This window comes from Hyperoodon ampullatus (assembly GCF_949752795.1).
Source record: "Hyperoodon ampullatus genome assembly, chromosome: 14".
In the NCBI taxonomy this organism is placed as follows: domain Eukaryota; kingdom Metazoa; phylum Chordata; class Mammalia; order Artiodactyla; family Ziphiidae; genus Hyperoodon; species Hyperoodon ampullatus.
The window spans coordinates 62,132,934-62,156,396 of NC_136927.1; the positions used below are offsets into that span (position 1 = coordinate 62,132,934).

At 43.8% G+C, this 23,463-nt stretch overlaps 1 protein-coding gene across 1 annotated transcript in view; it reads left to right on the forward strand.

The window, feature by feature from the left end:
- Positions 1-2,867: 2,867 nt before the first annotated feature.
- The window catches only part of TTLL9 (tubulin tyrosine ligase like 9), a gene marked incomplete at its 3' end in the record, with an annotated part of 52,207 nt that continues 31,611 nt past the window's right edge, over positions 2,868-23,463 (forward strand). Inside the window, exons 1-4 of the mRNA XM_079719081.1 lie at positions 2,868-2,905; positions 14,627-14,719; positions 18,695-18,806; positions 19,719-19,904. Coding sequence (XP_079575207.1) covers positions 14,664-14,719; positions 18,695-18,806; positions 19,719-19,904 — 354 coding nt within the window. The 5' untranslated portion in view covers positions 2,868-2,905; positions 14,627-14,663. The remainder of the gene's footprint in view (positions 2,906-14,626; positions 14,720-18,694; positions 18,807-19,718; positions 19,905-23,463) is intronic.

The window sequence follows — 23,463 nt, forward strand, 5'->3', positions numbered from 1 at the left end:
AGTATATAGAATATACTTTTGTATGTGTGTTTATAATTAACACAAATGTAACCTTTAAAAATATTTATCATTCTACAACTTTCTTTTATTGATCCAACAATAAGTTTGGGGGATATTTCCATGTTGATATAGAGCTGGATCATTCATGTTAATCACTGTATAGTATTTTGTTATTCGGGTATATCCCCTTTTATTCATCCATTACCCTACTAATGGACATTTAAATCATTTCTAATATTTTCCACTAATATAAAGAATGCTTTATATTATATGCAAAGAACATCCTTATACATACGACCTATGCACAAGTGTTCGAATTTCTTTAGGGAAGGTTGTCACCTTGCACATTAGCTGCAAAACAAAAGGTAGTCCATGGGCTGTGCAGCTGTATTCAGAGAGCCTATGAGCTGTATATCCAGTAATTGAATCGACGAGTTGTAAGGTGTGTGCCTTTTCAACTTTATGAGATATTGCCAAATTGCCTTCCAAAGTGTGAATATAATCATATAAAGATTCCTGTTTCCCAACATGCTCACAGACACTTGGCATGCATATGTGTTTTAATTTTTGTCTAGTTGATGTATTTAAAATAATCTCTTATAATTATTTTGATTTATGCATCTCAGTTGCCTATTGGCAATTTAAGTTTTTTCTGCTGAAAGTTCCCTATTTATATATTTTGTTCACTTTTCTTTTGCAGGTTGTGGGGGAGAGTCTTTCTTAATGGTTTTCAGGAGTTCTTTGAATGCTTGCCCTTTGTTATATAGGTTGCAGATTTTTACTCCTAGTCTATAGCTTGTCTTTTAATCCAATTTGCAATGTCTTCTGTTACATGGCAGTTTAAATTTTGAGAGAGTCACAGATCAATTTTTCCCTTATGAGTTGTGCTTTATTAAGAAATCCTTCTTCACCATGAAGTCATAAAATTATATATATATATATGTATGTATGTATATACAGTTGACCCTCGAACAACATGATTTTGAACTAAGCAGATCCATGTATATGCAGATTTTTTTCAATAAATATGTACTACAGTACTATACAATCAGAGGTTGGTCGAACCAAGGATGCGGAACCATCTATAGGGAACGCCAGCTGTAAAACTATAGGTGGTTTTTCAACTGCTTGGGGTCGGCACCCCTAACTTCCGCATTGTTCAAGGGTCAGCTGTAGTCCGAAATATTTGTTTGCCATATTTATTCTTTAATCCACTTGAATTAGGTATCTATTTTTTATTCCTATGGAATGCCAGTTTCTCAGTGCCATTTACTGAGTTCTCCATCCTTTCCCTTCTGATTTATGATGCCACCTCTATGGTACATCAAGTGCACACACACACACACACACACCTGTGTCTGTTTCTAGGATCTCCATTGTATTCCATTAATATTTGCCTCTCCCTGCACCTATTAATGTGACTTAATAAGCAGAGAAATATCTCCTTTCCCCAACAAATACACTTTGTTGTTTTGGTTTGATAAGGGCTCTCAAAAATCCTGATTGGATTTGGGAAAATACATGTCTTTATGATACTGAGCCTTCCCATCCATGTACATGGTATATTCCTCCACTTATTCAGGCCTTCTTTAATGTCCTTCAATAATGTTTTGTAATTTTCTCTGTGAGAATATTAACTCCACAGTCCTTGTTGGTTTTGTTCACTGCTGTATCCTCAGAGTCAAGAATGGGGCAAGACATATAGTAGATGCTTAATAATAATTTGTTGTTTAATGAATGTCTTGCGTATATTTTGTTAGATACATTCCTACATAACTTACGTTTTGTTGGTATAAAACAACAACAACAACAAAATTTTTTTAATAGTTTCTAGTCAGCTATATAGATATATAGATTCCAGGGCAGTGGGGAAGTGAGGCAGGGAAGGACAGGGAGCCAATACAGGGTGCAATGACGAATAAATTGCCACTTCAGGTTATACGCAGGGGAGAGACAAGATCAGATTTGTGTTTTAAAGGGCTCTTTGCCGGCAGTGCAGAGAATGAATTGGAATGGATAGGGCAAAGTGGGCACAACTAGACAGGAGGCTACTACAGGCATTGAGGCGAGTCCTAGCATAGTTGGTGCCTAAGAATTAGAGTGACTGGGAGACATCAGAAGTGACCTATTGGCCAGGTGACCAACTGACCAGGTAACTCAGTGAGGGACCGAGTAAGGAAACTTAGAACCATCGCATTGACCGAAAACTGACAACTTTTCGGACGCAGCGCTATTAGTTCAACCGAAGTGCAGCCGGAGGAGACGCTAGGCAGTGAGTGCCCGCGGCTGGCAGCCGGTCTCTGGCCCGGTGTGCCCCAGGGTCGCGGAGGCGTGGGGCTGGGAGACAAAGTAGAGGGGAGTAGAGGGGTCCGGGCCGCAATGACACGCAAGGGTTTCAATCAGCTCGAGTCTGCGAGCTGCGGCGAACGGCGTGTCCTTGTCTCATCCAATCAGAGCGGCAGATCCTTCCCTCCGTCGCCTTGGCAACGGGACACAAAAGCTCGAGCGGGACGCGGTGACGGTTTGGGTCGGGCCCTGGGGAATCGTATCATGTCACGACAGAAGGTAGGGGTGCCCCTCGATCCAGATGTTCCATCGTCCCAGAGAGGGAGGGAAATCGCGGAGGGATTCAGAAGTTGTGGGGTCCTCGTGGAGGGATTCCGGTTTGAATGGGAAGAAAATGATGCGTTCAGAGAAAAAACTACAAGTCCCGGCATGCCGCGCAACGCCGGAGTTACATGTCATAGCATCTGGGCAGTGTTGAGTCTGATAGTTTGAGCATTTTAATATCTACAGTAAGTTGATTTGGGAAGCAGGGTATATATGCATAAAATTATATCACTTTCCTTTTCTCATTGCAGAATCAAAATTACAAGGGGCATGGATTGCCAAAGGGAAAAGAGCGGTGAGTGGTCCCACCCAATCCAATAAACCCAGAACTAACTGCCTGCTTGCTTGCTGCCTGCCTTCCTTCCCTTTGTCCATCCCTCCCTCCCCACTTCTTTACTTCAATAATGATAATGATAATAAACAATTAGTGAGCACTTACCATGTGCCAGGCCCTGCGCTTGTTACTTTACTTGTGTATCTCATCGAATCCTTACCACAATTCTTTGAAATAGATACTACTCTTATGTCCACTTTACAGATGGGTAAACTGAAGCTCAGGGAGGCTAAGTTACTTGCTCAAGACCATAGCATGTGTTAGTGGCAGAGCTTGTTGGACTCCATGGCCCATGTTGTGTCTAACTGTGTTTCCTTGCCTCCTTCAACAACCATGGGAAGTTGACTTGATAATGCAAATGTCAACTGCACTCTGAAATTCTGCATCGCTCTGCATCAATAACCTGGTTATAGAACTCAGCACCTCTTCGGATTTCTTAAAAATAATCCACTTGCACAAAGCAGGAGTGAGCAATGCAGACTTTACTGCAGATTTTTGTGGGAATTAGAGGAGGTAGTTTACATTGCACACACCATGGCAAATATTTTAGAATTTTCTATTCCCTATTTCATTATATATTTCTGTTCTTTCTAATGCCCTTCCTGGCTACACCACCTCTGGGGCGGGCATGCATGGCCTCTGACCTTTCTCTCATGCAGCACCCATCTTCTTTGCCTTCTTTGTCTCTGTACTGACTGCTTTCCACCAATTTCAAACCTTTCACTCTTGCATGCACAGTGTTCCACTGTGTTCCAGATCCTGGCCCTAAACTTACACACCCACTCCCACCTCAACAAAACAAAGAGCACTTCAGTTAACAGGACCCATCCATCTGTTTTATCAAGGCAGATATTGATTAGAAATGCATTTAGCTACAAGTAACAGGAAACCCAACTAATAGTACCTTTAAAAAATTCTATTTCTTTTCCTCATGTAACAAAGAGTCTGGAGGGCTGGTGCAGTGGTTCAACAATGTCAGAGCTAGTGTCTCTGTGATTGCCTTCACATTTTCCTGGTGGACACCAGGTGGCTGCTACAGCTTCAGCCTTCATGTCATGATCAAGATGGGAAGAACGGGGGAGGGCAGACTCAAGCCATCTCTCTCTTTCTCAAATCAAAAGAATAAACACTTCCCAGGAACCTACCCTCCTTAGCAGTTTTATGCTTTTATCTTATTGACCCAAATTTTGTCACATGGACACCCCTAGCTGCCCGAGTGGCTAGGAATAAAAGTTACATAAGTGGCATTATACTGTTATATTCTGCACCCTGCTTTTGTCTCACAAAATTATACTTTCAGTATTTATCCGTGTTGGTGCATGTAGCTCTGGATACATTTTAACTACTGTATGAGTTCCATTATATACCACAAGTTATTTATCTATCTGCCTTCTGAAAGGCACTTAGGTTGTGTCTTATATTGGTTTCCTCCAGAAGCAGACCCTGAGATAAGGCTGTGAGAGCAGATCGTTTATCTGGAAGGTGATTCCAGTAAGCATCGGCAGGGAAGTGGGGAAGTGAGACAGCTAAGGGAAAGAAACCAATAAAAAGTGCATTATTGACAGGTTATTGCTGTGGGCAAGTGGGGCTCCATCCCACGGGGGATTCCTATGAGATACTGTAGAACACACTGTAGACTTACCCCAACTGAGTGATGAAAGAGCTGGAGGATTTATCCATAAACTTCAGCCATCATTGGTTTTATGCTGTTGGGGGGAGGGCAGTTAACTCCCTGGTACTTCAGATCTACTCCAAGCACTGGCTGAGCAGACCAAGGGCTAGAAGAAGACTTCAGGTAAAGAACTGCAGGTGCTGGCAGAGGAAAGCCCTGTGATTTGCATGCACAGGAATGGCAAATGCCCAAGGGATAAGGATGGACCACCAACAGTGTGTGCTGCAGATTACTTCCATAAAAATATTAACAGTTACAGATGAACGTCCTTGTATGTATATTGCCGAGTACATATGTAGAGTATCTACCTAAGGTGTAGATCTAGGATAGAATTGCTGGGTGTAGAGTATATGCACATTCAACTTACTAAATACTGCCATGTGGTTCTTCAAAGTGCCTTCTACTGGCAGAGGAGGAGTTTCCATTTTAGCACATTGTTGCTAAAACTTGGACTTTTAGATTGTTGCCTGTCTAATGTGTATGAAATAGCAATTGATGGGTTTAATATGCCAAATTTCTCTCCAAAAGTTTATCCAATTTACACTCCCATCAGCATCACTATCATTTCTCCACATTCTCGCAAACACTTGGTATTTGCCTGATTTTAAATATTTTCTCCAATCTGATGGATTTGAACTTGTATTTCTTTTTTTTTTTTTGAGGTATGTGGGCCTCTCACTGTTGTGGCCTCTCCCGTTGAGGAGCACAGGCTCCGGACGCACAGGCTCAGTGGCCATGGCTCACGGGCCCAGCTGCTCCGCGGCATGTGGGATCTTCCCAGATCGGGGCACGAACCCGTGTCCCCTGCATCGGCAGGCGGACTCTCAACGACTGCGCCACCAGGGAAGCCCTGAACTTGTATTTCTTTATTGTTTGGGATTAGCTTTAAATATTTCACTACTTTAGAGCAGTAGTTTTCAAAATTTGACCTCAGGATCCCTTTACAACTTAAAAATCATTGTGAACTGTAATAAATTTTGTTTATGCGGCTTATACTTATTAATATTTACCACATTAGAAATTTTAAATGATAAATTTTTAAAATACTTGTTTATTAATTCATTTAAAAAGCAATCACGGGCTTCCCTGGTGGCGCAGTGGTTGGGAGTCCGCCTGCCGGTGCAGGGGACACGGGTTCGTGCCCCGGTCTGGGAAGATCCCACATGCCGCGGAGCGGTTGGGCCCGTGGGCCATGGCCGTTGAGCCTGGCGTCCGGAGCCTGTGCTCCGCAATGGGAGAGGCCACAGCAGTGAGAGGCCCACGTACAGCAAAAAAAAAAAAAAAAAAAAAAAAAAAAAAAAGCAATCACATATTCATTACACGGAAGCATAAATAACATATTTTTATGAACTATAACTATTTTCTCCCTCCCCCAAATTTACTGAGATGAGTGGTGGTTGTTTTACATTTTTTGTGAGGCTCTTCAATGTCTGACTTAATAGAAAATATTCAGCTTCTCAAATTTTTCTGTATTCAATCTGTTGTGATACGTTGTTTTGCCTGAAGAGTAGGAAGAAAATCTAGCCTCACAAAGATATGTTGTTGAAAGGAGAGGACTTTGTGTACCCCTGAGAGTTGGGGACCTTGAGGAGTACTTGGACCACACATCAAGAACCACTGCTTTGGGACTTCCCTGGTGGTGCAGTGGTTAAAAATCTGCCTGCCAATGCAGGGGACACGGTTTCCATCTCTGGTCCGGGAAGATCCCACATGCTGCGGAACAACTAAGCCCGAGTGCCACAACTACTGAGCCTGCGCTCTAGACCCCGTGAGCCACAACTACTGAGCCTGCGTGCCACAACTACTGAAGCCCATGCCTAGAGCTGGTGCTCCACAACAAGAGAAGCCCGCGCATACCATCGAAGAGTAGCCCCGGCTCGCCACAACTAGAGAAAGCAACGAAGACCCAACGCAGCCAAAAAATAAATAAATAAATTTATTTAAAAAAAAAAAGAAAGAAACACTGCTCTAGGGAATTACAATATGCATCCTTAACTTATCACTATCTACCTTGACTCAATATTATACCACTTGGTGTACAACATAAGAGCCCTAGAACAGCATTCTCTGTTTACTCCCCTCCCATCTTTCATGCTGCTATTTTTGTCATATATTTTACTTGTAAATATATTATAAACCCTACAATACATTCTTTTTTTTTTTTACAATGTAGTTTTTTGTTGTTGTTGTTTTTGGTTTTTTTACTTTTTGGCCACACCACCTGGCACATGGGATCTTAGCTCCCTGACCAGTGATCGAACCCTCACCCCCTGCAGTGGAAGCGTGGAGTCTTAACCACTGTACCGCCAGGGAAGTCCCAGCCCTACAATACATTCTCATTATATTCACTTTACATAGTTAACTGTTTGTTTTTTTAAATTAAGATATGGAAGAAAGTATTTCAAATTTACTCCACTCTTTATCCCTTCTTATAGCTCTGAATCTCCATCTGGTATAAGTTTCCTTCTACCTGAAGAATTTTCCTTTAAAATTCTTAAAAGATGATGTCCCTTTGTCTTTAGGTTTGCATTGTCTCTGATGAGAAGTCAGCTGTCCTTTACAGTGTCTCCCCACCACCGCCCCGGCAGTTACACATACACATACATGCACACACCTGTATGTGTCTTTTTCCCTTGTCTGTTTTTAAGACTTGTCTGGTTTTCAGCAATTTGATTATAGTTTGTTTGCCTATGTGTGTGTGGTGTTTTGTATTTATTCTGCTTGGAGTTAATTGAGCTTCTTGGATCTGTGACTTGATAATTTAGTCAAATTTGGAAATTTTCAGCCATCATTTTTTCGAAAAATATTTTCCGTCCTATTTGCTCCCATCTCCTTCTGGGATTCTAATTACATGTATGTTAGTTTGCTTGATATTATCCCATAAGGCACTGAGACTCTGTTCTTCTAAATTTTTTCTTTCTCTAATTCAGATTGAATAATTTCTATTGACCTGTCTTCAAATTTATTATCTTAAATTTTTTCCAGCTTTATTGAGATATAATTGGCATAAAACATTGTATGATTTAAGGTGGACAATGTGACGATTTGATACACATATATATATTGTAAAATGTTTACCACAATAAGGTTAGTTAACACATCCTTCACCTCACATAACTACCATTTTGTTTTTGTTGTTATGGTGAGAACACTTAAGATCTACTTAAGAACACTTAAGATCTACTCTGAGCAACTTTCAAGTCTATCATACAGTATAGTCACCCTGCTGTACATTAGATCCTCAAAACTCATTCCTCTTATAACTGAAAATTTGTACCCTTTGACTAACTTTACTATCCTTTTTTCTACAATGTCCAATCCCCTGTTGAGCTCATCCTATGAATTTTAAATTTCAGATACTATGATTTTCAGTTCTACATTTTTCCATTTTGGTTCTTTTTTAGACTTTCAGTGTCTTTTCTGCAATAACTCATTATACTGATTAAATGTAATTAAATATATTTAATATATATTTAATATAATTAAATATATTTACTCATTATATCCACCTTTTCATGTAAATTCTTTTTTTTTCATCTTATAATTGCTTTACAATGGTGTGTTGGTTTCTGCTTTATAACCAAGTGAATCAATTATACATATGCATATGTTCCCATATCTCTTCCTTCTTGCATCTCCCTCCCTCCCACCCTCCCTATCCCACCCCTCCAGGTGGTCACAAAGCACCGAGCTGATCTCCCTGTGCTATGCGGCTGCTTCCCACTAGCTATCTATTTTACGTTTGGTAGTGTATATATGTCCATGCCACTCTCTCACTTCGCATGTAAATTCTTTAACACATTTATAATATCTGTTTAAAGCCTTTAATAATTCCAATAATTGGGCCATTTATGAGTTTATCTCAGCTGGCTGTTTTTCCTCTTGATCATGCATTACATTTTTCTGTTTTATTATTGCATGTCTTATATTTTTTATATTCCATTCTGGTCATCATGTATAAAAAACAGTGAAGACCAAAAAATTACACACAGGGCTTCCCTGGTGGCACAGTGGTTGAGAGTCCGCCTGCCGATGCAGGGAACACGGGTTCACGCCCCGGTCCGGGAAGATCCCACATGCTGCAGAGCGGCTGGGCCCGTGAGCCATGGCCGCTGGGCCTGTGCGTCCGGAGCCTGTGCTCCGCAACGGGAGAGGCCACAACAGTTAGAGGCCCGCGTACCGCAAAAAAAAAAAAAAAAATTACACACACCCACACACCCACATATGTGTATGTGTGTGTGTGTGTGTGTGTATACAGGCATACATCATTTTATTGTGTTTTGCTTTATTGCAGTTTACAGATATTATGTTTTTTACAAATTGAAGGTTTGCGGCAACCCTGCATCAACAAATTCTATTGGTGCCATTTTTCCAACAAAATTTGCTCCCTTCGTGTCTGTGTCACGCTTTGGTAATTCTCACAATATTTCAAACTGTTTCATGATTATTATATTTGTTATGATGATCTGTGATCAGCAATCTTTGATGTTACTACTACAACTCACTGAAGGCTCAGATGATGGTTAACTTTTTTTAGCAATGAAGTATTTTTTAATTAAGATGTACATTTTTAAAAAGACACAATGCTATTGCACACTTAATAGTCTACAGTATAGTGTAAACATAACTTTTATATGCACTGGGAACATGGGTTGGACCAAAGCTTTAATTACACCGAGTTCACCCCAAGCCTAGCCTCCTGTACTGCCATTTTGAGCTTGTTAGTATTTGACCTGGGAGGAGATTGGACTGCAGTTCCGTTTTTTTGTTTGTTTGTTTGATTTTTGTTGTTGTTGTTGTTCATTTTTGAATTCAACTCTGGCAGGGCTGCCGGAATGCAAACACCACGTAAACATGCAGGAGTCCGGGTTTTCTCTCAGCTGTACTGTTTTCTCTACTGTTCCTTTCTTAAGCAAATTTACCAGAATCTGGTTTGGTTTGGTTTGGTTTTGGAATGGGCCCTTCCAGATTTTGATTTGTTTTGCCATCCTACATAATGTGTAAGCTCAGCTGATTTCTCCTGGTGCCACAAACTCTCTCTTCCACAGCTGGCTTGTTCCTCCACTTGCCCACCCCAGGCCAGGCAGCCAGCCCAGACCTGGAAACGGCTGCATCTCTCTGCTCCCCCCCATGAAGGCCTTGTTTCTCTCTGGAATCAGTTCATCAAGTTTTCTTTTGTCTATTGCTCTCCACTAGCCCCATGGACAAGTATATTTGTTTTGTACATTTTTTTCTCATTGTTACTATAGGATTGAAAGTCTTTTACATTCTTTTACATCATAACCAAAAGGGGAAGTCCTCTCCTTGGTATTTTAATTTGCATTTCTTAATTATTGGTAAGGTTGAGTATCTTTTAACATGCTTGTTGGTCATTTAAATTTCTATGCTATTAATTGCCTGTTCATAGCTTCTAGACATTTTTCTATTGAGTTTGTCTTTTTCTTAATGATTTGTAGTAGTTCTTTATGTACTTGGTCCAAATCTCTTATGGATTATAAGCACCACAAATATTTTTCCTTAATCTATAGGTAGTCCTTTAACTTTATTTGTGGTATATTTTGTTATAGAGTTCTGTTATATATACAGAAAGTTGAGTATATCATAATTTTACAGCTCAATGAATTTTCATAAACTTAATATACCCACATCAGGAAACAGAACATCACCAGCATGCCCTCTTCTAATTATTCCTCGATAAAGGTAGCCATTATCCAGACACCTAAAGATGTGTTGGGAATTCCCTGGCTGTCCAGTTAGGACTCCGCACTTTCACTGCCAAGGGCCTGGTTCAATCCCAGGGAAATAAGATCCTGCAAGATGTGCAGCCAAAAAAAAAAAAAACCTGTTAATTTTTAAAATTGAATATTTTAATTGTGGATTCATATGCAGTTGTAAGAAATAATACAGAGAGATCTTATGTGCCCTTTACCCAGTTCCCCCCAGTGGTAACAGAGTAAAACTATAGCACAGCATCCAACTAGGATATTGACATTGATACAGTCAAGATATGGAATATTTCCATCACCACAAGGATCCCTCATAGAGCCTTTTATAACCACACCCACTTCCCCTCCCTCCCCCTCTTCCTCCCCATCCCAACGTACCCTATCTTTAACCCCCAGCAACTGTTGTTCTGTTCTCTTTTCAATAATTTTGTCCTTTCAAAGAGTTTTTTTGTTTGTTTGTTTTTTGTTTTTTTGCGGTACGCAGGCCTGTCACTGTTGTGGCCTTTCCCGTTGCGGAGCACAGGCTCCGGACGCGCAGGCTCAGCGGCCATGGCTCACGGGCCCAGCCGCTCCGCGGCATGTGGGATCTTCCCGGACCGGGGCACGAATCTGTGTCGACTGCATCGGCAGGCGGACTCTCAACCACTGCGCCACCAGGGAAGCCCCAAAGAGTTTTTATAATGGAATCACACATTATATACTAACCTTTTGGGACTGGCCTTTTTCACTCAGCAACTTCGCTAGAGATATATTCAGGTTGTTGAGTGTATAAACAGTTCATTCCTTTTTATTGATGACTAGTATTCCAGGGAACGGATATACCACCATGCGTTTAACCACTTACCTATTGAAAGACATCTGGGTTTTCTTCCAGTCTGGGGCTATTATGAATAAAGCTGTTATGAACATTCAAGTACAGGTTTGTGTGTTCGTTTTCATTTCACTGGGGTAAATGCCCAGGAGTACGATTGCTGGGTTATATGGTAGTTGCATGCTTAGTTTTTTAAGAAACTGCCAAATTATTTTCCAAGGTGGCTGTACCATTTTATATTCCCATCAGAAATGTATGAGTGATTCAGTTTCTCTGTGTCCTTTCCAGCAGTTGATGTTGTCAGGGTTTTTTATTTTAGCCATTCTGATACTTGTGTATTGCTATATCATTGTGGTTTAAATTTGTACTTCCCTAATGATAAAGCGATGTTGAACATCTTTTCACGTGCTCATTTGTCATCTGTATATCCTCTTTGGTGAAATATCTGTTCATGTCTTTTGCCCATTTTCTAATTGGATTTTCTTTTTAATGTTGAGTTTTGAGAATTCTTTATGTATTCTAGATAGTAGTCCTTTGTCAAACATGTGATTGCAAATATTTTCTCCTAGGCTGTACCTTGCCTTTTCATTGACTTAACAGAGTCTTTTAAAGAGCAGAAATTGTTAATTTTGAAGGAGTCCAATTTATCAGTTTTCCCTTTTATGGACCATGCTCGTAGTGTCAAATCTAAAAATTCCTTGCCTAGCTCTTAGATCCCCAAAATTTTCCTCTATGTTTTATAATTTTACATTTTACACTTAAGTTTGTGATCCATTTTGAGTTAAAGTATAAAGTACTTTATACTTTATATAAAGTATGAGGTTTAAGCCTAGGTTCATTTTTTGCATGTGCATATCCAATTCTCCAGCACCATTTATTGAAAAGGCTATTCTTCCTCCATTGAATTGCTTTTGTTCATTTGTCAAAATTCAGTTGGGCAGGGACTTCCCTGGTGGTCCAGCAGTTAAGACTCCACGCTCCCAGTGCAGGGGGCCCAGGTTTGATCCCTGGTCAGGGAACTAGATCCCGCATGCTGCAACCGAGGGCCCACACACAGCCAAATAAATAATTTTTAAAAATTCAGTTGGGCATATTTGTGTGGGTCCGTCTCTTGGTTGTTTGTTTGTTGTTGGTTGTTTGTTTGTTCTCTTGGTCTTTGTATCTCTTTCTCTGTGAATACCACACAGTCTTGATTATTGTAGCTACATAATGTTTTAAAATTGGTTAGACTGATTTACCCCACTTTATTCTTCTTTTCAAAATTGTTTTAGATATTCTAGTTCTAATATCTTTGCCTTTCCACATACATTTTAGAATTATCTATATCTACAAAAAAATCTTACTGGGATTTTGATCCCAGGAATCTCATTAAATCTGCACACCAATCTGGGAAGAATTGACGTCTCTACTCTGCTGAGCCTTCCAATCCATGAACACGGTAGTGTTCTCAATTTATCTAGATCTTCTCTGAATTTTTGCATCAGCATTTTGTAGTTTTTAGTACATAAGTCCTGCACAAGTTTTGTTAGATTTGCACCTAAATATTCCTCTTTTTAAAAGTAATAGTTGTAAATTGTATTTTTAATTTCAGAGTTCATGTGTTCATTGATAGTATACAGAAATATAACTGATTTGTATGTTCATCTTATATCCTGTGATCTCACTGTACTCACCTATTAGTTCATGAATTGTTTTTTAGATTCCGTGGGAATTTTTACACAATCATCTGCAAAAAGGGACAGTTTTCTTTCTTCCTTTCTGATCTATGTCCCTTTTATTGACTTATTGCACTGGTTAGAACTTCTAGTGCTATGTTGAATAAGAGTTGTAAGAGTGGACATCCTTGCTTTCTTCCAGTGTTCTTCACATATTCTTCAAATGTGTTTTTAATTACTCATTGAAACATTTTTACGTTGGCTGCTTTAAAATATTTGTCAGATCATTCTAACACATCTGCCATTTTGGCATTGGTACTATTGATTTTTTTTTTTACATTTTTATTGGAGTATAATTGCTTTACAATGGTGTGTTAGTTTCTGCTTTATAACAAAGTGAATCAGTTATACATATACATATGTTCCCATATCTCTCCCCTCTTGGGTATCTATTGATTTTTCTTAGTCACATTGAGATTTTCCTGATTCTTAGTATGACAAGTGATTTTCAGTTGAAACCTGAACATTTGGGGTATTATGCCATAGAACTCTGGATCTTGTTTAAACCTCTTTTAGGTGACTTTTTCTGACACCACTCCGGCCAGGGAAGGGGGCATGGTACCACCTCATTACTACCATAGAGTGTAGAAGTCCAGGTTCGCCACTTGACCTCCATTGACACTTGAGGGTAAAGGGGGTTCCTTCTTACTGCTGGGTGGAATGGGAGTTCTGGTTCCACTAGGCCTCTGCTGATACCACCCTGGCCGGGAGGGTTAGGAGTTCCTTGCTACTGCTCCCTACCTGACCCACATGAACACCACAGGAAGTGCAGCCTCATTACCACTGGGTGGTATTGAAAGTCCTGATTCTCCACTAGGCCTCCGTTGACATCAGCCCAAGGAAGAGGGGTGCCTCCTTACTGCCAGGTGGGGGTGGAAGCCCAGGCACATGATCTCCACTGACACAGCAGTGGTGGGCACCTCACTACCACCTGCTAGGGATGAAAGTCCCGGCTACATCTTTGACCTTCTCTGACACCAGCCTAGCCAGGGGTCTTGGGGGATATTGGGTACCTTGTTACAACCTGGTGGGAAGTCTAGATTCCCCACTCAGCCTTTGCTAGCATAAGTGAGGGTGGGCCACAGATTTGTTTCTGCTGGGGTTGGCCAGAGTAGAGAAGTTATTGTCTTAAGTGTTCCTTTCCTGGTTTTGTCAGCTGGAGAGAGCAGGCTTTTGTTGGAGGTTTTTTTTTGTCTGTGCCCATTGGTGTTTCAGACTTGCTAGCTTCTTCATCTCCACATCTGGGATCTATGAGGCAAAAAGATAACCCAGGGAATTCACCACATGCTGTTCCATGGGTCCTGAGGTCCTTAGCTGATCTGCCTTCTTCTGTCCACCTTTCAGGGTCTTCTTATACTTGTTTTATATTTAATGTCCTGGGGTTTTCGTTGTCCTGGTAGGAGGAAGAGGGAAAAGTATATCCATTCCATCTTCTCAGATGAGTGACAGAAAGGGGGATTTGCAAGAACATATCATTTAGTATAAGGATTAGCCATGGCACATGTAAAGCAACCAGACCATGAAAGGCACTGAAGACAGTGATTGCTGTTATTTTTCAATGATTCAAAGATCTTATCATTCTCAATTTGATTATTTTGTTTCATGCTATGATGCTAAATTCTAAAATTCAGTAATTCTATGTTTTGGCATTTCCATGTATGGAACTTGACCTTTCTTCCTTTCCCTTTTTTCCTATCCCTGGACTGTCCTAGGGAAATAGTTGATTCTGAGCAAGTGTTCCATTGTCATGTCTTGCAGAGAGCAGAGAGCGTCAATCCGGTTCAAGACCACTCTTATGAATACTCTCATGGATGTCCTTCACCACAGGCCAGGATGGGTGGAAGTAAAGGAGTAAGAAACCCTCACCCCCAGCCTTGTCTCTTCTTCCCTTTGTCTCACAGGTCCTTGTCTCCCTTCGTTTTTGTCCCAGTTCCCTTGGGTGGCCACTGGGACTTGTCCCAATTTGGCTGTGACAGGGACCAACATTTATTTAGCATTCACAATGTGTTAGGTGCATTACTGATGCCATCTCTGTCTTATTTAAGCCTTATAACCATCCAGAAAGATGTGATTATGTTCAGAAATATTAAGCCAATTGTTTAAGGTCACACAGCACGTAAGTGTCAGAGTGGGATTCAAACCCAGTTCAGTTTGACTATTCCACAGCCAGTGTCCTATAGCTCTCTATGCAACCATCACAGACCTGTGGGGTGAATCCTCCGGTGATGGCAGGTCCTGGCCACTTACTAGTTCTGTGACCTTGAACAAGTTTTTTGACCCCTAAGCCTACGTTTCTTCTTCTATGCTGGGCCCTGGGGATACTGAGATGAAAAAGCAAACAATCCCTGGGACGTAGTAGGTGTTAATATTAGTGAAGGTTAAGGTTTGGATGCATGTAACAGAGACACAAAATAAAAGAGGCTTTGACAGACTAGAAGTTTATTTACCCCTCCCACTGAAGTCCAGATGTAGGAGGTTCAAAGATGGTATGGAAATGTGGGACCCATCTGCTTCCATCTTTCCACTCTGCTATCCTTTGAGTGAGGCCTTCATCCTCATGGTCTGAGGTGGAGTTCCTGTACATTCCAAGCAGCAGGAGGTAGGAAGGAGACAAGAAGAGGCATGTCCTACCCTTGAAGGACACAACCCAGAAGTCCCTCCATTTCACTGGCCAGAACTTAGCCATGTGGGCACACCTAGCTGCAAGGGAATCTGAAAAATGTAGACTACATTTTCCAGGTAAATGTTGGAAATTCTATGACTGTAGAAAAAGGAGAGAATAGATATGAGGGGTGAGGGCAACCAGCTACCCTGCCAGGGTCCTCAATAAATATTTGTTGCATAACAACAACTAAGCCTCCTAGACACTCTTCTGCACTTTACACGCATGACCTCTTTGAATCATCCCAGCAAACCTTCCAGTAGGTGCTATTGTCATCCCCATTTTCCTGATGAAAAAACTGGACAAAAAGAGGAAAAATATACCATGTTGGAAAATGAAAAATATACTCATCTTGTCAGGGCTTGAGCTAGGGTTTGCACCTAGTCTGGCTGTCTGCAGAGTCCCAGGTTCATCCTCCCTGTTCTAGCAGCCTCTCAGTAATTGAAGGAACAAATGAGTGAATAGGTGAATCCATGCTTCCTGCTGCCTGGTGCTGGAGTCTAGCAGAGGAGAGAGACCCTTACTAAATCATCCCACAAAAAAATTAGAAATTGACTGACGGTGGCAAGCGTGGTATGGGTAATCCAAGATAGCAGAGTCCTCTCTCTGGCACTTTGGGGAGTATTACAGTGATGGTAATGATGGTGATGGTGGTGATGATGGCAGCTACTGTGGATTTTCCTTCTTGGTTCTCTCATGTATCACACTAATATCAGAATGAGTTTTCCTTCCCTGGATCCAGAAGAACTGGATGTAGTGGAGGATGAGGCGGGGGAGGTGACCGGCAGGTGTATGGGAAAAGGCACTGTCCTGACCTGCCATGTGATCTGAGGCTGCCCCCTGTTTCTCCTTAGCCTTGCTCCATGGTCAAGTGGAAGAAGGTCTGAGGGTTTGTCTGGTGCTGATGGTGTGGGAGTCCATGAAGCAGGTTGTTTCCTGGCTGATCCCAAATTGCCTTGAGAGTCCTCAAATCAGGAAAGGCTAGAGGCCAGGGCCTTTACACCAGACATGGCTCTGTGAATGTGAGGCCTTGTCCTTAGGACCTAAGCTGGGGTCTAGTATTTCCAGACAGAACGAGGTCCCAATTCAGACCATCAGCCTGTTAGGTCAGAGTTTGGAACAGATATGGCCAGAGCTGTCCCCTCCCTTGCTTCCCACAAAGAAAGCTGTCCTTGATGCCTGGAACTGCAGCAACCATCTTGTGACCTTGAGGTGATGAGCATGAAGGCAACATGTTAAGGATGGCAGAATGAGAAGGTAGAAAGAACCTGGATTTCCTGTTGGCCTTGTTGAGCAGTTTAATGTCTTCCTGGTTGATTTAAGAGCAACTTGACTGTGATAATCATGAAGATGGTGTACAAAATGAACAAGCTTGTGGAATTAGAAAAGAATCCAAAATCCACATCATGGTCTACAAGGCCCTGTTTGTTGGGCCCTGCTCCAGTTTCAGTGTCATCCCTTACGTTTCTCCCTCCACTCTGGCTTTTTTTCCATATCCTTGAATGAGCCCTTTCCAACCTCAGGGCCTCAGTTCCTGCCCTTCCCTCTCCTGGAACCCTCTCCCCACTGCCCTTGATCTGGCTGTCCCTCCTTACCATTCAGATCTAAGCTGAAAGGTCAGCTCCACAGGGTAGCCTCCACCTAAATAGGTCCCTCAGCTGCCCTGCCTCATGGCCTCCAACTGGGTTATTCCAACTGGGTTATAACATTTCACAATTCCTCATTAGAGAGTTGTGTATTTGTTTCCTTGTTTATTTTTTATCTTCCCCACAGGACTGTATGTACCACTTGACCAGGTGTTTTTGTTCCCCCTACATCCTTGCATCCAACATTGTCTCTGACACCAAAACAGCCTCAACACCTATGTGTTGTATGAATGAATGAATAATTCATTATTCATTCATTCATCCATTATTCATTCAACTAAAACAAAAGGTGGGTTAAAAAAAATTGTGAAAGGAAATAGACAAGAGTAGCTCTAACCACGGAGCTTGGAATCTGGAGCCCGATGGCCTGAGTTCCAGTCCTGCTCTGCCACTTACTAGCTTATGAACTTAGGTGAGTTCCTTAACCTCTCTGTGTCTCACTTCACTCATCTTTAAAATGGGCATAACAAAAGAACCTAACACTTAACAGTTACTATGAGGATTAATGAGTTAATATTTGTAAAGTACTTAGAACAGTGTCTGGCACATGGGAAGCAGAAGTAAGTATTAGCCATTAGAAAGTTTTAAGAACATGCCAAACAATGCCATGTGCCACATATGGATACGCACATATATACACAGTAAAACTATAAAGACACTCATAGAAATGATTCCAAATTCACTCTAATGGCTTCCTTTTGGACAGGAGAGTAGGAGATAGAATCAGTCAGGAATATACATGGGGCTTCAGTTATATCTGTAACTTTTACTAAAAAATTGGAAGTAATCATGGTGGTGCATTTCATTTCCTGTCAAGTCTTTTTCAAGCACCTCCTCTGTGTACTCCAGCTCTGGTACCTGGATTTGGTAGATCAGTCTGGTTTCCTGTCCCCCTCTCTGGCATGGTGGTGAAGAACAGGGTCAGAATTTGGAGTCGGGCAGGCTTGGGTGTGAATCCTGAGGCTGCCATGTCCTCACTGAGCAAGGCTGTCCCTGTCTTAGGGATCCAGGCATGATCATAGTCACTTTTGGGGCTGCTCTGAGGATTCAGTGAGAGGAGGGCTTTCTGAACTGGGAAGAGCTTATAAATGTTGCCTGTTTCCACTGCTTGGTAATGTGGGCTCAGGGGTGGCTACTTGGATGCTTCCAGAGCCCAGGCAGGTAACATGACCAGGTAAGGTTGGCCCGTTGTCATGGGCCATAGGGCATGGTGGGGACTGTGATCTGGAGAAGGTGTGCCCTGTCTAAGGCGGTGGGTGCCGGGGGGGCATCTGGGCTCAACGTGGCCAGATCTGCTGACTGTTCGAAGGAAGCCAGTGGCCTGGATTTTTGCAGGGACATTTCTGTAGTTTTCACTCAGGCCTCATAAAGTACATAGTGGGCAGCGACAGCCCGAGGCCACCTCCTTGAGACTTACCTGATGGACACACCGCTGCTTACCCCTCAGCTGCACCTCCCTGGGCCCCAGATCCCCAGCAGGTCCTCAGGTCCTGACTTTTGTCCCACTCCCACCCCCAGTGAAGGAGAGTGGGATTTCTACTGGTGCGATGTCAGCTGGCTCCGGGAGAATTTCGACCACACCTACATGGATGAACACATGCGGATCAGTCACTTCCGAAACCACTACGAGGTGAGCTGGGTGGGCCCAGGGGACTGGGTGTGGCAATGAGCAGGAGTTGGCTTGGGGGTACAAGGACCAGAATGGAAAAGTACAAGGGAATTTGGGGTACCTGCCAGGTGAGAGATATGTGCCCTAGATTCATGATGAGCTAAACAGTGTGAGGGAATAGGGATCTCAGACCTGAGGAACAGGCCACCTTGGGGAGGGGACTGAGGTCATGGGCTGTCTGGCTTCAGGTGCAAAGGCTGAAGAAGCAGGATGCTTGAGGGATTATGTGATTTCAGAGTGAGGCAAGTTGAGCTGTTTGGAGTCTGGAGGTGGGAGGGAGGACTGGGAGGAATGATACCACAAAGATGGGACTAGAGGGGCTGGTGGTGGGAGATTTAAAAAGCTTAGTGCAGCTTAGCAGTTAGAAAAAGAACTTTGGCATCAGACAGACCCGGGTCAAACCCTGGCTGTGCTGCCTGTTAGCTGGATAGCTCTGGGCAACTGACAACCTTTCTGAGCCTCAGTTTCCTCACCTATAAAGTGGGGATAATTATAGAATAGCAGGCTCTCAGTCAAAGTTACTCTTATTGTTACTCTTTTTTTTTTTAAGATTTATTTTTATTTATTTATTTTGGCTGGGCCGGGTCTTAGTTGAGGCACGTGGGATCCTCGTTGTGGTGTGTGGGATCTTTTAGTTGCAACATGCGGGCTTCTTAGTTGCAGCATGCAGCATCTAGTTCCCTGACCAGGGACTGAACCCAGGCCTCCTGCATTGGGAGCGCAGAGTCCTGCCCACTGGACCACAGGGAAGTCCCTCTTATTGTTACTCTGACCATACAGAGAATGAGGGCTGTGGGGGGCAGTTGGTGGGACGGTTGGTGCAGGGCAGTGGGCATGAGCGCCAATGGCCTGCCTGTCCATCGTGCTGCTCAGCTGACCCGCAAGAACTACATGGTGAAGAACCTGAAGCGCTTCCGGAAACAGCTGGAACGCGAGGCGGGAAAGCTGGAGGCAGCCAAGTGCGACTTCTTCCCCAAAACCTTCGAGATGCCCTGCGAGTACCATCTGTTTGTGGAGGAGTTTCGCAAAAACCCAGGAATCACCTGGATCATGAAGCCTGTGAGTGCCCAGTGCTGGGGACTGGGGAGAGGGGGTGTCCCGGGCACCAGAGCAGGGATCCTCCATTGACACAGGAGCCTGCCAGTGGAGGAGGACAGGACTGTGCCTGGGAATTCAGCCTTAGATGCACCATCTGCCTTTCCCTAAAGCAGGGGTCCCCAACTCTCAGTCTGGGACCTGTTACAGAGCAGACGCACAGTAGGAGGTGAGCGGTGGGCGAGGGAGCGAAGCTTCATCTGCCGCTCCCCATCGCTCCCCATCGCTCCCCATCTCTCCCCATCGCTCCCCATCGCTCCCCATCGCTCCCCATCCCTCCCCATCGCTCCCCATCGCTCCCCATCTCTCCCCCAGCCCTTCAGCAGGTTTCTCTGAAGAAGTGAGAGATTGGGCTCTGAGACCAAACCCCTTGGTTCAAATATTAGCTGTACCACCTACTGTGTGACCTCAGGCAGATTACTTAACTCCTCTGTGTCCCGGTTTCCCCATCTGCAAAGTGAGAATAACTATAGCACCTATCACATAATGTTGTGTGACTAAATGAGTTAACACAGGTACAGCACATATTAGGTCCGCAATGAATGATAGTTGTTGTTGTTATAAGAATTAGTATTGAAAAACAAACAAACAAAAGAAAACAAATTTTTAAAAAAGAATTAGTATTGAGCTTCACCCTGAAGGATGCAGAGGAGTCAGCCTGGAGAAGGGTAGAGGTAGGGAAGAGCATTCCAGGAAGAGGGAACTGCATGCCCAAAGGCCTTGCATCTGGAGGAAGCCCTAGATCAAGAAACTGAGTGGTGGGCAAGGGTACCAGAGCACCTGCCGGCCCCTCAGCCCTTCCTCGTGCCAGGACTGGCTCTCACCACAATGCCACCATAGCCTTGAATGGCATCGTCAAAGCCCCCCTAGTATTTTCTGGGATTGGAAATGTGCTTGGCCCCAGGAAGGGAGTTGGGGGGTATGGTAGGAGGGGGCAGCCCTCCTTGTGGAGCTGGAGATGGGCTAGTGTTGGCTGATGCAGATTTAGCCAATAGCACAGGTGAGTGGAGGGGGAAACTGGCAAAAAACACCAAGTGCTCCCAAAGGGGACAGAGCCAGGGTTTACCCAGGCCTCCTGAAGTCTCGCTGGAAGGCTGGGCCCCCTTCCCAGGAAGGCGGGAAGGCCAGTGAGGAGGGCTCAGAAGGGTGTTAGGCAGAAGAACACTGCAACCCACCGGGCGGATCCCAGTTCCCACCATTATCTCCTCAGACAAATGGTAATTTGTGCTAATTGGGAACAAGCAATTGCATATTAAGTTGATTCCTTTCTCAGCCCCCGCCTTTGTTAGCAGCAGAGACAGCTGTAATTAAGAGGAGGAACCTTGGCTCCGTGTGTGTGTGTGTGTGTGTGTGTGTGTGTGTGTGTGTGTGTGTGTGTGTGTGTGTGTGTGTGTGTGTGTGTGTGTGTGTGTGTGTGTGTGTGTGTGTGTGTGTGTGTGTGTGTGTGTGTGTGTGTGTGTGTGTGTGTGTGTGTGTGTGTGTGTGTCCTCTCTCCTGAATCACTGAGGCGCCCTGTCTGGCGTGGAGAGTGGGTGCTTCTAGTTAGAAGCCTGGTTCTGATTCTGATCTGCCACTTATGAGCTGTGTGAGCCTGAGCAGGTTACTAAACCCCTCTCAGTCCATTTCCTCGTCTGTAAAATGACCTTAATGTGTATACCTGCCTTACAGGGTTGTGAGAGGGTTCAGTGAAGTTACACGGGTTGTATACATGAATTATACAAGCTGTATAAAGGGCTTGGCACTTAGGTGCCCAATAATTAACCGTTTTTATTGTTATCTCTGAGAGTCCAGACAACACTGCCTCTTCCCCCTGCCCCTGGGGAGCACTGGGTCAGTGCTTCCCAAATTTTAACGTGCTCACAAGTCATCAGGGATCTGGTTAAAATGCAGAGCCCCTTTCAGCAAGTCTGGGTGGGGCCTGAGAGTCTGCATTGCTAACCACCTCCCAGTGGTGCCACTGGGGCTGGTCCACAGACAACACTTTGAGTAGTGAGAATATAGAGGGGCAGTTCTCAAACTTGAGAATTTTCTGGAAAGCTTATTAAAGCACGCACCCCCAGAGTGTTGGATTCAGTAGGCCTGGTGTGGGGCCTGAGAATATGCATTTCTAACAAATTCCCATGTGCAGCAGTCAGGGCTCTCCATGGAAATGGAACCGTTAGTGTGTGTATAAGGAATTGGCTGTGTGATATTGCGGGGGCTGGTAAGTCTGAAATCTGTGAGGGCAGATAACTCAGGCAGGATTTCTCTGTCACAGTCTTGAGGCAGAATTGCTTTCTTGGGCTTCCCTGGTGGCGCAGTGGTTGGGAGTCCGCCTGCTGATGCAGGGGACACGGGTTCGTGCCCCGGTCCGGGAAGATCCCACATGACGCGGAGCGGCTGGGCCCTTGAGCCATGACCTCTGAGCCTGCGCGTCCGGAGCCTGTGCTCCGCAATGGGAGAGGCCACAACAGTGAGAGGCCCACGTACTGCAAAAAAAAAAAAAAAGAATTGCTTTCTTTTTCCAGAAGCGTCAAGTTTTGCTCTTAAGCCCTCACCTGATTGGATGAAGCCCACATCATCCAGACTGATATCTTTTACTTAAAGTCTACCGATTGTAGATGTTAATCACCTCTATAAAATACCTTAACAGCAACATCTAGACGAGCATTTGACCAAACAAGTGGGCACCATTGCCCAGCCAGGTTGACACGTGCAATTAACCATCATACCAGGTTATGAGGATGCTACTGGTCTGGGTACCACACTCTGAGAACCACTGGGCTAGATCATTAGCTCTGGGATCCTGTTGTTTGGATTCCTTTGGTGTGGGGAAATGTTAAAAAAGAAAAAATGTTCACATAGTTCACATAGTTGCAGTGGCTGGGCCAGTTGGGGCAGCCACCAGCCTGCCTTTTCCCTCAGATGTCTCCTCTGCCCTGTTCCCCAGGGCCTGCGAGCCTTCATCTTCCTCTTCAGTGACGGCAGAGCAGTCCTAGAAAGAGGGGTTTGAGTTGGACTCAGAAGGGAACAGGCAGCATCAGCCCCTTCACGCCACCCCATCAGTCTAGTGTAAAACCCGTCTCAATCCAAAGGTTTTTTTTCCATCTAAGTGTTCTCCCCTCCCACCAGCCCAGGCCCTCTGGATTGTCAGGGAAACAGACAGGACCCAGATCATAGGGACCACGCTTGCTCCTCTAGCCTCCCTTGTGTGGCTAGGAAGCAGGTGCTGGGCTCTCAGGACCCTGTCTGTCAGTCTCTCTGTATGTCCACAGAACTGGTCTAACATTTCACTCAGGGCTGTGAGCATCCTGGGCAACCACTGTGCTGTTCTGGGCTTTGGGGGACCTCTGTCCAAACTGCAGGATGGTAAGAGCCGAGTTTTAACATTCTCTTACACGGGTTTACCCCAACCAGAGCTTCTCACACTTTTTCACTGAAATCTCCTAAGAGTTGGGATGTTTTGGATGCAGATAACAGAAAACCCAATTCACAGTAGCTCAAACAAGAAGGCAGGGGTTCTGAACTGTTCTCTTTGGCATCT